Source organism: Cyprinus carpio, chromosome B2 (genome assembly GCF_018340385.1).
Source record: "Cyprinus carpio isolate SPL01 chromosome B2, ASM1834038v1, whole genome shotgun sequence".
Lineage (NCBI taxonomy): Eukaryota > Metazoa > Chordata > Actinopteri > Cypriniformes > Cyprinidae > Cyprinus > Cyprinus carpio.
The window spans coordinates 25,640,025-25,655,460 of NC_056598.1; the positions used below are offsets into that span (position 1 = coordinate 25,640,025).

Consider the following 15,436-nt stretch of genomic DNA (forward strand, 5'->3'; position numbering starts at 1 on the left):
TGCTTTAATAACAGCAGCATTCAAGCATGAACTCTTTGTGTGAAACCTGATGATCATGATTTGAGATGAACCAAGAGCATCTTGTAATGGAGGAACATCTGATTGTTTGTGCAAAGGTTTAACAGGATCAGTTCATGGCATAAATTAAATTATTTGATATTTCACCTAGAAATAGTGCAGAATATTAAACATTTTGTCTTGATTTTACATCATTCTCTGTATTTTTGAAACTTTTTTTTATTATTATTTCTAGGGTTAAATATGAAATTTGAAAATTTCAATTCAGAAAATTGAACCTGATCCATTTTTTTTATTATGGCCAAAAGTTTCAGAGGCAGTGTGTAAACATAACTGACACAACGTGAGGTCGTATTTATTTTTTAACATGCAACACTTTCGATGAGAATGACTGCAATGACCTTGAGTCCGAAATTTTAATCCATCATTAAAAAATTTGGATCAATTTCGATTTTCAGTGTTTATCACATCCATAGCAAGCATTTTGAGAGGTGTTTTGACAACTCAGAACCACCATATAAGCCAACGCCAAAATCCAAACAATCTTAATCCAAAATTAAGATAAAAAATCTTGGGTACTTTCTGGTTGTCAAATCCTTGGAATATTTTAATTGTTAATATAGTAAACTATTGTATACAGTGGTTACTCTGCTAGGACATCTGTGGGATTTTGAGGAGAACTGACTCCATAGATCCATAAAAAATGACCAGACCAGCTGGTTAACAATAATTGAATAAGTTGCTCAGAAAAGATCTTTCTAAGAAGAACTCTAGTGTCATACATTTGCCATTGCCACTTTGTAATTTTGTAAGTGTGACTTAATTTTCCTTAATTGTATTTTTGAGGCCACTGTATAAGGTATATCTAATACACATTTATCTGATTAGTAATTCTGTTATTCTGTTTTATCCTCTTTTTTTATTCAACCTAATTTCAGTTTATTCAACAATTGCAGCTTCCAGTCTTGAAATGGGTTATAAATTGAATTTGTAATGATTTTCCTCTATAAATGCTATTAAACCTATCTGTTCTAAATAACATCTCATGGAAACGGCTAAATTTTTCAGAATGTGTGTTTACATATGTGAGCATGTGATACAGTTGTTGTGATGTTATTGTACTGTAAGCCAGGCAGTAAGTCAAGAGCAGGTGAACAGGATGAAAACTTCTTATACAGTAGTTCCTAGAAGTACGCTGTTTTTCATTTCTCTCATGCTCTTCACCTTCTTTGGCCGGCAGCACTCCACCCTTCAGTCACTCTGTTAGAAGGATGGAGGACAAACACAACAGGTCTTTATGCAAAGAGAGAAAGAGAGAAGAAAAGCATGTTTGCATAGCGAAGCATGAACCGTCTGAAAATGGCACCGCATACATCAACACATTGTGTTGTATGAGATACCTGAGCCCTCAGAAACAGTTCCAGACCTGCCGCTCTCAGCCTTTACGCTCTACTGGGCCAGTTTTCAGAGCCCAATTCTAAAATCTAAAAAATGTTGCCCCCCCCCCCAAGATTATTGGAGTATGTTTTACAATAAAAAAAACTTGCCATTTATTTATAATTCATTGTGAAATATTTGTGAAATTAGTGAAAATCCTACACCAATTATTTCTCTGTGTGCAATGCTGTGATTTGACAAAAAACAGATTAAGAGCATAACTGAAGAATATTGTTTTTTTTAAACAGCTGAAAGTATGTACAGTATGAAAGTGCATGTACAGTATGATAAATGTGAAAATCTTTTTGATAATTTACTAATGTGTAAATTCAGTGTTTGAGTCATTGATGCCATATCTGGTGCTTCTTTATAGAAAATTTCAGTGATTTGAAAGTCTGTTGTTTGATAAACAGCCTGCAATGCAGATACAAACTTACAGTATACAAACTTATCAGATAGATTCAGCCTGACAGGACCTTACAATCCTCTGCTATCTCTAAACAGCACTGTTTGAGGTGAACTTTAGACTCTGGATCTTTGTACTTGTATCTACAATGAAAGATAAAGAAATGTGTGTAAATATGGGTGTTTTCCCTAAAATGAATTTCTATGCATTTGCTTTTTTTCTGTACAGAGTATGATATGAACAAGACGTAAATGCATTAATGTAACGATGCATTTCAGTTTACTGTCTTTAACAGTTCTGTCTAATTAATGGACAGAACTATTAAACATAAAAAAGTTGATGGTTAATGGATTTTCAGTATTCAGCAAATACACATCAATATCATTTAAACAAGTCTTTGAACATTTAATAAACATTTAATTCCACAAACTGCATAAACTTTGGAGAATCCAGATTTTAGATCTTCTGAACTGCATTTGTAGCCTGCATAAAAACATGTACTCTGTGTGACGCATTTCATTCATTCATTCAGCAGACGCTTTTATCCAAAGCGACTTACAGTGCATTCAGGCTAACATTTTTTAACCAACATGTGTTCCCTGGGAATTGAACCCACAACCTTTTGTACTGCTAACGCAATGCTCTACCACTGAGCCACAGGAACACATTTGATTTATAGTTTATTAAATATGTAAAATAAATATACTTTTATTGCAGTAATTGTTTTGCGTGTGCTGTTTACAATCTTTAAACTTAATAGTGTAATATCATATAATGTAAGATGAGGTATCCGCATCACCCATCAAAAAATCCATATTGATCATGCACTAGTTGATTATATCCTGTATGGGGATGGATCTTAACCAGTATAACTTTTAATAAATATAAGAACCTTTTTGTATAAGAAAAATTGGGATTTTGCATAGTGAAACATTGTTTGTGTAGTAGTGTTACAGGAAACACTAACCTAAAACATTTCGGGAAACATTTGGATTCGGACATTAATGAAAAATGACGGTTCAGTGAGGTGGTCAATTATGAGCTCAGTAAAAGCCCACAAAATGAATCTGATATCTAATGAATCTGCATGTGGATGTACTGTGCACAAAGTTTTCCAGAGTTTGCAAATTAGTATTTTTATATAATTTGAGATCATTTTGTTGTGGAGCCCAACACAAACTGCATGGCCTGTCATGCTGGCGTGTGACTGTGTTGTTTGTGGCAGCACTCAGTTGAATTCTGAATGTTTGGGTGGAATCCAGAGAAGGATTTTTGGATGCTTACAATAAATGCTTGGTAAGCTTCTTGGATTTAAGACATCATCCAGACAGATTAAAGAGTAAAAACTTAAAGCACTTGTCATCTGTTAGTATTCATAAGAAGAGCTTTACTTTTGCATACTGAATTAGTTATTATTTTGTCTTATAGGCTAAATATGAACATACTGTATACTTTATTGGCACATCTGTGTTTTTTCTGAAATTGATTTTTACAGAATGTTTGGATTTGAATGTTATGTAAATCTTTTCTTCATTATTTAGGAATGCTGAAAAGCCTAGACTTGCTGATCTCCATGGATTAAACTGTTATTTGTCCATTTTAGTGGCTTAAGAATTGTTTGATTAAGTACAGTAACATGTCCTTTTTAAAAATTTAATCAGAATGTTAAAGCTGGTCAAAGAGATTTTAGGCCAGTCACAGCCTACGGATTTACAGGTTTAGGCATTTGCTTGATGTTGCCTCAAAGTTAGATATGCAACACATACAGTAATAGAAATAACATAATTACACATGAAGGCACAATTACATGGGACTAACCAAGTGTACAAATAAACAAGTAATGGTTTACTACCACTTCACCAGCCGAAGATATGGCTGCTATAGTAACCAAGTGTTTTATGTTGGTAAATGGGGTTAAGGAGGGTACAATATGGAGTTCTGCTCAGGCATTCCTCCAGAACACCACTTCCAAGGGAGCGGCCCAAAGACCAGAAACATGGTTGCTCCATGTCTGCTTTTCCATTCATGGCCCTTAAGATAACTGTAGTATATTTAAATAAGCATTAGCAATTTGTATTTATTCTCATGCTTGTATTGGTATTTTGTTTCAAGACAAATTATAGCTAGAGAAAATAATGGAAATAATTTATGAAAATATATTGCTTAATTATGAACAAATGTGTATAATCAAAGAATCTCCTTCAGATTAAGATGTTTTTGAGTGGGCATTTTTGGTGTATTTCTAGGGAAATTTAGGCGATTTCATTTAAGAGGATTTAAGAAAATCTCATTAATATACAATTTTAAGAAACTGGAGGAGGCTAAACTCGACTGAAAGCAATCAAAAGAAATCCTGATATTTCCCTCTTTAATATTAGGGCTTTTTAAGGCTCTAATGCAGCCCCACCAAAACCTATGACATGGTTGCGATTGTAATGTTGATGCAATCTGAATATCTACATTGCTATTTTGATTGTCAAAACAGTCTTATTATACAGAATTCTTTGGTAATGGTTGTTAACAGGCTGTTACCTGCAAAAATGTGTTTTATGTTTGTTCCAATATAATCTCTGCAAAACAATAAACATTTTTCAGGGCGCTGTATTTTAAAGATAATTTTTTAAAAGTCCAGATATACTTTATACTGTAGATATTTATTGGAAAGGTTTTTCATCCATGAATCATGACAACATCAGTCAGGATGTTTGTTTGTTTATTTTTTTTTGCTCTTAGGGCATGAAGTAAACATTAAACATTTGCAACTGAAAACTGAAGAAATACTGTGTTAATCATAATACAGTAATTACAAAAAAAAATTACAACAATCATTGCAGATGCAATTGAGAAATACTCTCTGTGTCACACTCCTGTACATTAGATACAAAGGATAGCTACAGTGTAATCCTTCTTTTTCTGGCATTCATTCCTCCTCACTATCATTACCATCATCCTTCCTTGACTCAGATGATATTTCTGTTGCTACCCTCTAGCCATTTCTGTCTTGCTGCACTCTTGAGCTCTATTTTCAAGTACAACAGTCACAGTAATAGTATTGATGCATGATGTCCAATTTAGTGGACAAATGTATAATCAGAATTTCCTCCCAATCTAAAATCAATACTTAGATAATGTAGCAATGATATGACTGCTTAGAATTTACTTGATGTTACAAAAAAAAATGTCTTACCTGCAAGAGCCGTCTGCAATCTTGGGTTGGAGAAAAAATCCACATACAACAGCTGGCATCTGGGTGGCAGTGTACAGGATGATGAACTAGTGTCCACTAGTGGTTGATTTGCAACAATGCCATGAAAACTCATGCATACACAAGAAAATGGCTTTTTGAATAGCAATTGACTGTAGTGAAGTCTGTGAGTGAAGTAACATCTCACAGCAAGAAATTGCAAATCTGCTGTAGTCCATGAGGCTGAGATTTGCTATATAAGAGGGATAGGTCACCCAAAAATGAAAATTATGTCATTAATTACTCACCCTCATGTCGCCCCAAACCCGTAAGAAATTCGTTTGTCACCAGAACACAAATTAAGATATTTTTGATGAAATGGAGGGTCAGAAAGTTCTCGGATTTCATCAAAAATATCTTCATTTTTGTTCCGAAGATGAACAAAGCTTTTATGGGGTTGGAAGGACATGAGGGCGAGTAATTAATGACAGAATTAGCATTTTTGAAAATCCCTTTAAAGCAGCTGTTGCTTCACAAGATATTCACTGCACTGCAACTTTAGATGTTGCCCCCTCCCCCCTCAGTTCTTACATTTTTTGTTTATACAAATATTAACACATATTAAGAAATGTGCTTTTAAATGTGGGAAGGCGTTTCTTTGTTTGCTAGCTTTATATATTTGATCTAAAGACTATTTTTTTTTTTAAAAAAAAGGGACTTTAATATGTCCCACCAAGACTTCATGTTCAACTAGGAAAAACAACGACACAGAAAAGAAAACTGCCGTTTTCTTACAGTCAAGCCGTTTCATTGGTTCCTTTAATGTACTATCACTCATCAGTCTCTGATCCACACAATTTCAATAGCACTCTCTAGAGGTGAGATACTGACTTGCATAGCAGACAGTAAGAGGGCATATTTCTTAAAGCAGTAGTTGAAGAAGTGGCAGCAGACCATCAGTTGCATGTGTGTTGCATGCACAGACAGACACAAATTCTTTGACCTTCTGCTAAGATATGTAATGCATGAAAAATCTGAAATACCTCTTTTTTTGTCTAACTTTACATAAAATTGCACAATATGTTTGTAATATGTTATTTGTGCTCCTTGTATACTATGTCTCTTTTACAAACAGTTCATTTGTGTTGAGAATTTCTAAGAAACAGTGGTTATGTTTTTTGTGGTCTTTTCTTTCTCTTGTCATTTTAGAGTTCTCATCTGGCGATTATTGACACTTTAATGATGGCGTACACAGCTGAAATGGTCAGCGTGGAAAGAGTGATGACCTGCATACAGAAATTTACTCCTTTACTTCCTGAGGAAGACTTCCCTTATGATGCTGAAGAGGCCGTGACTACATGGATCAACAAGGTGAGATCCTTACAACTCACCTTATAATATGTAAACATATTGTCTGCTATTTAGTGAATATCAGAATGTGTAATTTTTTCCTCAACTGATTTCAGATTACCCGGAATAAACTTGTACAATACTATACATTCAGCTGTGCAGTGCATTTTGAGAGAGAGTGTAAACAATGGGAACTTGTTCACACATTGTTCCGTGACTTTACATGTAATGCTATATTTTGCATGTTTAGAGCATACAGACAAATAGCTTGTTGTTGAAACTTTCCTTGAGTTTGAATGTAACCCACAGTGCATTTCTTTCAGATTAACTCTTTTTGGTTGGGCTCTAATTGAGAAACAACAGTTGGTGTTCTACATACAATATATTTAAAAACATCTTTGAAATTAAAAATGGATATAATCTTAATGCATGCACAAAATTCTGTCGTCATCATTTATTTGCTTCCCTGTGGCTCAGTTTGACAAGTTCAGAATTAACAGACACATAACATCAGTCAAATACAAACATGTCAAATCAGCGTACAAGTTTATTTGGGATGATTTTGAATTGTACATGAATATATTTGATCTCCTCACAAAATTAGCAAAAATCCTATTTACATTTTATTATAATTTCATCCAGAATATGTTTCTGCTTTCTAGTTAAGTGAGGTTAAATGTTTAAAAATAGTGATCTATCTGTCATCTTCGTACTGAATGTCGTATGCAAGTGGTCCATCTATGGCAAAGCCAATGTAGAAGGACACATTCTCTGTGCTGTAGCCACTTCTCACTCCACCAAGAAATGCAGGCCGCAATGGGATCTTAAGATTTCCATACTCTGTGAAGACCTCACCTTGTTCAATTGTACCTCTCACTCTGAGGAGCCTGCTATTTATTGGGGTTTCCTTAAAGATTTCTCCTGTTTGCCAGAGAATGTTGCGATTCTTAACATTACTGACACTCTCAGATCTGTCAAGGGAAACTTTAGTCACCAGCCTCTGAATTCCATCAGATGTCCCCAGGAAGAAGTGTGCAATGGTTGACCTTGTACGGTACATATGGGAGAGATTCTTTCTTGCAGAGCTTCTGATTTTATCAACATATGTCTTAATGCCAGTGCTGCTGACATTTTTTCCTGGCCAGAGCAAAAGGATGGCAAGGTAGAAAGGCTCTGGGTATTGGTGCTGTGTACCAACATCTTGCAGAATGTCTTTTAAAAGCTCATTGAGCTCTTCTGTGGATTTTGCTAACTTTGATTTTGAGCAAATCAGTTTAAGGATTACGTGTGCAAGCAGATGATTTGTTTTGTCCTTTGTAGTTTTGATGGCAGAATTCTTATATATGAATGAGTATTTTTCAGCAATCTGTTCTACTGACACTTTTTTGGGCTCCAAAACCTGGAGAAGGCCAGGGAATGTATCTGCCCTGTTTTTTTCTAGGAACATTCTGCACTCTTCAATTTCCATATTCAAACTCAGTGTTGGTTTCTGCTTTTTCTCTTTTTGTTTGTCCTCTGCAGAGGTCAAGAATAATGAGATGTAGTGTTGATAGTGTTCTGAGATCCTCTTGCGAATCTTTGCATCTTTCATGTCGTCAGATCCCTTTTCTTTCATGTAAGTGAAGTAAATTTCAAGGAAGTCAAAGGCTTCTTTCACCTGTGATTTTAAAGATGTAAGGAAAGATTCATAGTTCTGAAGAACAGCAACAAATTGAAGATTGGATTTGTTTTCACAAACTGGGATACTTGCGCAGGGCAGATTTCCTTTGAGAAAGCTCTGGATGTAATGATCTTTCATTGGATCACCAATCTCGAACAATGGAAGTTTTCTGATGATGTCAAATACAGTCATGGCTGTGTCAATTTCACCTATGTAGCCAGATATATTATATGGGCTTAACTTTCTGTGAAGTTCCTGTTCAATATCTAGGGCATCATCTGTCTTTGCCAAGGTTTGAGCTTTTCTGAAAGCTTTGGTGGCTGTGCTTGCTAACTCAAGATACTCACTCAAGTCTTCAGCTGTGCATGGCTTCTTTTGTTTTTTGCACTCCAGTTTGTTTTTTAATTCAGTTTTTGCAACTTGTCCAACTGTATCTACAGTGTAGGAATTTTCTTTGATAGCTTTCGCAATGTCTGCCCACCTTTTAGCTTCAGCAAAGTTCTTCTCTTTCAGGTACAAATGTCTTGCTAGAGCTTGAGGAATTGTGAAGTCTTTTTCAAACCTTTCTGACGCTGCAGTAAAAATCTTTTGTATTTTATTCAGACCATCTTCTCCTAAGTTTATGTCTTCTATCAGTGGTGAAAACAGGGTGTCTTTCTCATCGCCTTCGGTCTTGCGTTGACGAGTGATCAGCATGCTTTTCATTGATTGAACAAGAACGTCATTCACTGCAAAAGTTTTGAAAAAGGCATCACAATGCAACATTTCAAGAACTATGTCTGCTCTGGAGCAGTTATGTGTCTTCTCTAGTTGTTTGACACACTCTGTTGCAAGATGCTGATGAACAAAGCGAATTGCTTTGAATCCCCCATATTCTTCGGCCCCGAATTCAATCAACAAACAGGAGTAGGGCTCCATCTTCTCCAGCACAGACTCTCTTCCCCAAAATGCACTTTTGATACCCAGAAAATCTTCACAAATAGATCTCGAGACGGCTGGTTCAGCCACATATGTATTCAGCAAAGCCAGTATGCAGAAGAGCCGTGTTTGTTTACTCTCTGAAACTCTGAAATCTTTCAGAATGTTAGTTGCAACATTTGCAACATACTCTGGGTCGAAATTAGTTTTCATGATCATAAAACTGTAGAAGTTCTCAGTTGTGAAAGACTTTATTTCTTGAAGTTCTTTAAGCTTCATTTCAAAAGCACATTTTTCTTTGTCAGATAGCTTTGCTGTAATGAACTCACTCTGATCAACACTTTTGTTGTGTCTGTCTTGTGGGGTTTTTGTACGTATGCAGTTTAAGATGATGACAGTTGCCCCTGTTTCTCCTGTGAGTGTCCTCAATGAGTGCTTGAGTACTTGAGTGTTTTCTGTTTCCTCTGAGTCTTCCACTAATAGCAGGACTGGTGTTTTTAATGAGTTCTCACTTTTTCCACACTTTATCAGATGAGCAACATGTTGGGCTACTTCTTCCTTTGAAATGGTGTTGTCTTTCAGCACTGCACATCTGAGTTCTTTTCGCAGATTCCACATCACATGCATGGCCATGGTGGTGCCGCCACACCCTGGGTGATGAAAGAGATTCACTATGACACAAGTACTTTTGGTATTTTTGGTCTGAGATCTGATACTACTCTCTAGTTTTGAGTGTTTGTCACGTTTTATGAATGGCTTCGCTGCAGGTTGCTCTGAGAAATAGAAGTTCCACCATTTCACTTTGCCTCCTCTATAGAACTCAGACTCTGTTTTAATTTTGAACTCTTCAAATTCTGCAGAGCTCTCATCGTAGTCATTTTCACATTCATTTTCACACAGGATATCAAGCGATGTCATAAGATCCTCATCTTTCTTTTGAAGAATCACTGAACTTCCCTCAGCAGATGGAAGAAGTCTCTGAGCATTTTGCTTGTTCTGGCCCAGTTTCAGTATTGTCCCATTGATTTCACTGAGCTCCAGGTCATATATGCTCCGCTGACTGATGTCATAATCACATCGAGCTTGAATGAAATCCCTCCATTTTTGAAAGGATGTATCTGAAGTGCAAATACTTAATATGTTTTCTGTACCCCCAAGGTTTTTATAAAATGACATGAATGTGTCAAAAATTGGATCGACTGAGGCCTCAACAGTGGAGAGTAGGAGGAATATGACTAAAAATCGTCCTCTTGGAAGAGTATCTTTGTTGCAGAGGAATGAAATCATGTCTTGTACCTCTCCAGCTTTGTGTTTTAACCATTCATTTGACTGGAGTGGTCTGTCAGATTCAGTGTTGAGGTCTTCTCTGCCATTACAAAATACCCAGCTTGTTTGTTTGTATAAGTTAAGGTTTTTAACTATTGTTCCTGGATCTCCATGGAACTGACTTGGTTTGTGAAGATTTGCAATCCGAACATCTCTGTAGTTGTGGCAGGAACCATTTACTACAGAGTTCGAATCAAAGTCAAATACACAAAACAGTTTCAATGTTGTCATGAACTGAAGATGCTGGAGTTGTTCAGGGTGACTTTTGTTTGTTACAATGATGTAGTAATCATAATGATCCAGTCTGTTTCCTCCGTATGTCAACAGGTTCTTCAGCTTTTCCCCCTGGTTTGATGTTCCTTTACTTAGAGGCCTCTTTTCTGCCTCTTTCCTCATGTTGTCCAGAACATTTACTTTTGTACTTATTTGGGCTATTTTAGCTTGCCAGTCTCTTGGATTACCAATTTTACAGATATCCTGGGTTGCAGCCCCCTCTCTGATGAAGAGTGATTTTTCTTTGTTCTTTTTCCATTGACTGTCCTCATCCAGCGTCTGGGTATAAAACAGCTTACCCTGAACTATGCTGTAGGATGGAACAACATCCACCTCTATGACATATTTGCCAGATAGGGTGCCGTCAGGGCAGAGCACTTCTACAAAGCGTGGTTGTCTGATGCATTGCTTTGCTTCATCTGTGTGTTCGTCAAAGTATGATTTAATACCCTGATTAAAGTGATCAATGATAGTGTCCTTCTTGTCAACACTGACCCCAGTAATCTCAGCATGAGCATATTGAGAATCTTTGGAGTCTGCTACACCAAAGTGGATGGTTCCATTTGTGCGGCTGTTCATACACCCAGCAGCAAACCGAAACGCCTCTTTATTAAACTTCTTCTTTATTACATCAATGTCATCTGTTCTGCCCATAAACTTGTATTCATGAACTGGATCGGTCAGATTACCCGGTCCCGTCTCTGGTGGTAAAGTGTAGTTTTGTATGTATCGATGAGAAGCAGAGTTCTGATCAAATGGATAGAGACTACATGAGTGTAGTACGGATCTAGACCTCATGTGCTTTTCTTTTTCAACTACTTTATCAGCATTAATGCTTGACGTTTTAGGTTCAGCTGACTCTGTTGGTTCGGTTTCTTTTGAAGATGTAGAAGTTCCTGAAAATGGTCGCTTCCTTAAAGGCTCATTTATTTGTGGGTCTTCTTTTGGAGTTGTTTTGGAGATGTTATCCACTGAATCTTTTCCCAATTGTATTAATTTGTCTGTGGAATTAGCACTTTTAAGATCTGTATTTTCTTTTTTCTGTGATTTCCTCTTTGATTTTTTTGCATTTTTAGGTATTTGTGTTTGATCTGTTGAAATGCTGTCTTTGTTTTCCACTGTTGTGTCTACACTGGCCTCTGTGTGCTGTGTGTAGGAATTGTCAGGCAATTCTTGTTGTTCTTTCTTTAACATCTCTAACCGGGTGATAATCTTAACAGCTGGACCATGCTTAATACCAAGTTCCTGCAGATGTTTGGGCTGGTAACAGACTAGTTCTTCCCCGGATACTTCTTCCTCGTACAGCTTGTCTGCATGTTTTTTATCCACTTTAATCACCTCAGTCAGCCAGTAATAAACTTGCTCTCTCGTCCACTCCTCTACTCGAAGAGGAAGTTCTGTGTGTTGACTTGCTGTAGCCATACTAAAACAAACAATCAAACAAACAAAAAAGACTAATTAAAATATGATATAAACATACAACAGTAAAAGGCACAGAGCAATCCATAGAAAACACTCTCTAAGCTCTGTCCATCATTGTTATTTTCTCATCATGTGTTACCAAGAATCCAGCTGACAAGATAAGTACAAACATATTAGACCACACGCAATACTTCACTGTTTTAAAGGTCCATGACACTACACTACGGGGTAAATCACAATTGCACACACCCTGTGCATTGTTTCCATAAATCAACATTATACCCTGCCCAGGTTTCTCAAAGGTTTCCTTTAACCATGTAAAAAAAAAGCCTGTTAGTTTAGATCAGCGGTTCTCAATTCCAGTCCTCGCGCCCCCCTGCTCTGCACATTTTGTATGTTTCTCTAATGGCTACAGATGTTTGTTCTATTCTAACGCAAGTGCCCTGCGTAGTGGACATCACAGGATATTCCACCATGATTCCAGTTCGAAGTGAACATATATGTTCTATTCAAGGTGCATTGAAGTGTGCTAGATGTGAATTTAAATTGTGTTTATTTACAGAGCTATATGATGTCACGCTGTGTGAAGACGTTGCACAGCGCAAATCCGTGAATGAATGTTCCGAAGTGAAGTAAACTTCAACAGATTTCCCCTGCTCAGGGAGTAGGGAGCAGTGAACACTGTGTAGGGACCATGTCAGTTAGAACATAGTTCATGCACGGAGCTCACTTCTAATGAGCTGATAATCTTGAATCAGGTGTGTTAACAAAAAGAGACGTGCAAAATATGCAGAGCTGGGGGGGGCGCGAGGACTGGAATTGAGAACTGCTGATTTAGATCATATACTTGATGTTACAATAAAAAAAAATATGCTGAGAGTTTATTTCTAATATGTAAGTAAGTTAGACTGTTAGCAAAGTGCACAGAAATATCCTGTGAATGAATCTGTGTTTATTTGTGCTTGTGTGTCCCTGCGTAGGCTACATGATTATTGAACATATACAATTGTCAATTTGTATATTGTCATTTCTTACCTACTTATTTGTATTTTTTATTCTTTATTATGAGTTTTTTGTTCTGTCGCTGTCATTCTGTTGCACTGCGGAGCTTCTGTCACGAATTCAAATTCCTCGTATGTGTGAACATACCTGGCAATAAAGCTCATTCTGATTCTGATTACGTTCGTTTTCCAATGCAGGTAAATGAACATCTTAGAGAACTTTTGGCCCAAGAACAAAGAGTTCGAGATATAGGAGAACCCTGCATGGTTCCAAAGGTGAGGAGATATTCATTATAACATTAAGACTCTGAAACAGCCATTCCTTCTTTATGTTTGCATGCTGTTGAACTCTTATAAGTTATTGTTATTAAATGTTAAATGTTATTAAATTGTTATTGAAGTGATAAATTGTGATGAAAAATACATGCAATCTACTGAGACTTCATTTATTTTAGAAACATTTGATCTGTACATTAAATCCATTGGTTTTCTAAACACTTAGAATTTCTCTGTGTACCAAAGCTGCAGCATGGGCTCATACAAACTATACTTTTCATTCCTTTGAAGTTAGACATATCATTACTGTACTGCTGAATCATAAATTGCCCTGCAGATGTTTGAGACAATCTACTTAAGTCAATCCACAGATAAAGCTTTAATAAAAAACATTTGAAAATAACATAAAAATAAAAAACATTTAAAAGCTCCATGGAACACTTAATATTTAATTTGTTTCTCCGATTTATTCAAAATACTTTTGACAAATATTTACATCATAATAAATACACTATATATTAAATTATATTTATAGAAATTATAATTGAAAGAATTTACAGGATATAAAAAGGAAGTTGTTTTGGAAACATAGCCACAGGCTAAGCCAGTGTTAGCAACTGAGCGACTGCTATTTTTAGCGAGTTTTCAGACCCCTCTAGCGACACATTTCCAAAAAAGCGACTAGCGACTTTTTCTGGTGTTATTGGAGACTCTTACGTGAAACTATGTATCGTTCTTACTCTTCTCAACGAGCAGCGGGTGCTGCCGTGGGCCCAACCCCCGTCCCAAAGCACTCACTAGCGGCCCAGTCCTCGCGCAGCAGTCGCTCCCAGCTGCAGTCAGAGTACGTTCACCACTCCGCGTCCAGAATGCAAATGAATTGCGCACGCGGGGATCCCGCCCTGCATCTGATCCGTTCAGCGAGCGCAGAGAGGAGCAGCACTTTCAGTTTTTTTTTAAATATATATTCTGTTTCTTCAAACTCTATTTTACATGCAAGTATAGCCGAAATCACAGCACAGCCATTGTCTTAATCGTATGTGTATTTGATTTAATTAGAAAATGTCGTGCATAGGATTATAGTGCAGATTAATATCTTTGAGAGCTGGTTATGTAATCTCAATGGACCGGTCAGTCATTAAAATATTAATTTCGTTGTCTGACAACAGAGACATTTGAATTATTAAAAACAGTTTTATTGAGAATTTAGCTGCATTAAAATGCAATAGACGCACTTACGTCATGAATATGCTAATTAGCGTATGATGTCATCTAGCGACATATAGCATCTTTTCAGGCGGGGTTTAGCTACTTTCCATTGAAAGAAGTTGGCAAGACTGGGCTAAGCAAATTTTATGTCATTCTACATCATGAGAAATCAATGAAAACTTCAGCAGTACTTACACTATAAGTCTTCGGTTCTTCATGTAATGCTGGGTGCTGTATTGCAGCTTGGTCTTAACCTATTTGGCATGCAAAAACAGTCACAGTGAGTGTACTGTGTTGAGGAAAATACTTACATATGAACAGGCACAGTGCCTATTAAATATTCAAAAGTCCACAGGCCAGTTTTATTGCGTACCCTACTTTGTAACTTTGCCCTGCTTAAAACAACAACTTGAACACACCCAAAAACCTTAAAAAACATTAATCCAAACACAAATATCAGGAAGTGAAGATTTTATAAGCTAAAGATCAAATGCTAAGTTTAAAGGACACTAAAGATGTTAAGTTTGCTTATACAGAACAAATAAGAAAAAGACATCAGATTTCTGTGGTGATCTCACATTCCTTGCATATGGAGTCAATATAATGCCGCATATATATGCAAAATAATTTAGTTTTACAAAAGAAAATTAAATTATTGAGAAAAATAAATGTTCTTTTTGCAAACAAAAATAAAGAATTGCAAAACATAAATGAAACAGCGCAAAAGCAATGATTTTGCAATACATATTTTCCATGGCCATATCTACTAATTTATTTGCAACGCTGCTTTTATTATGTGTTTCAGTCTAGTTTGAGCTTGCGATACCGTTTTCCCTTTGTGCTTCATGTTTCTGCGCGTCTCGCTTTGTGGCACTGTTTTGACGTGGGGGTCGAGCCAGTTTTAGCATTTAAAACTTTATTTTCAATAAAAATTAAGGAAATAATTCAAAAGTTGA

The 15,436-nt window shown here is 36.4% G+C and overlaps 2 protein-coding genes across 4 annotated transcripts in view; one reads left to right on the top strand and one right to left on the bottom strand.

Annotated features, from left to right (window-relative positions):
- Positions 1-15,436, top strand: part of camsap2b (calmodulin regulated spectrin-associated protein family, member 2b) — a 41,839-nt gene that overhangs the window by 9,767 nt on the left and 16,636 nt on the right. The window contains 2 exon segments of the mRNA XM_042718900.1: positions 6,255-6,416; positions 13,194-13,271. Coding sequence (XP_042574834.1) covers positions 6,255-6,416; positions 13,194-13,271 — 240 coding nt within the window.
- On the bottom strand, positions 6,925-14,185 carry LOC109086912 (sterile alpha motif domain-containing protein 9). Of its 3 annotated transcripts, none has more exons than XM_042718899.1 (2): positions 14,070-14,185; positions 6,925-11,995 (listed from the first exon to the last, which is right to left on the bottom strand). In XM_042718899.1, exon 2 carries the CDS (start codon positions 11,992-11,994, stop codon positions 7,090-7,092), a length of 4,905 nt encoding a protein of 1,634 aa, XP_042574833.1. In that variant the 5' UTR covers position 11,995; positions 14,070-14,185; the 3' UTR covers positions 6,925-7,089. The 3 variants fall into 3 exon arrangements, with proteins under 3 accessions (XP_042574833.1, XP_042574832.1, XP_042574831.1); XM_042718898.1 differs by having other exon boundaries at positions 14,012-14,168; XM_042718897.1 differs by having other exon boundaries at positions 13,989-14,155.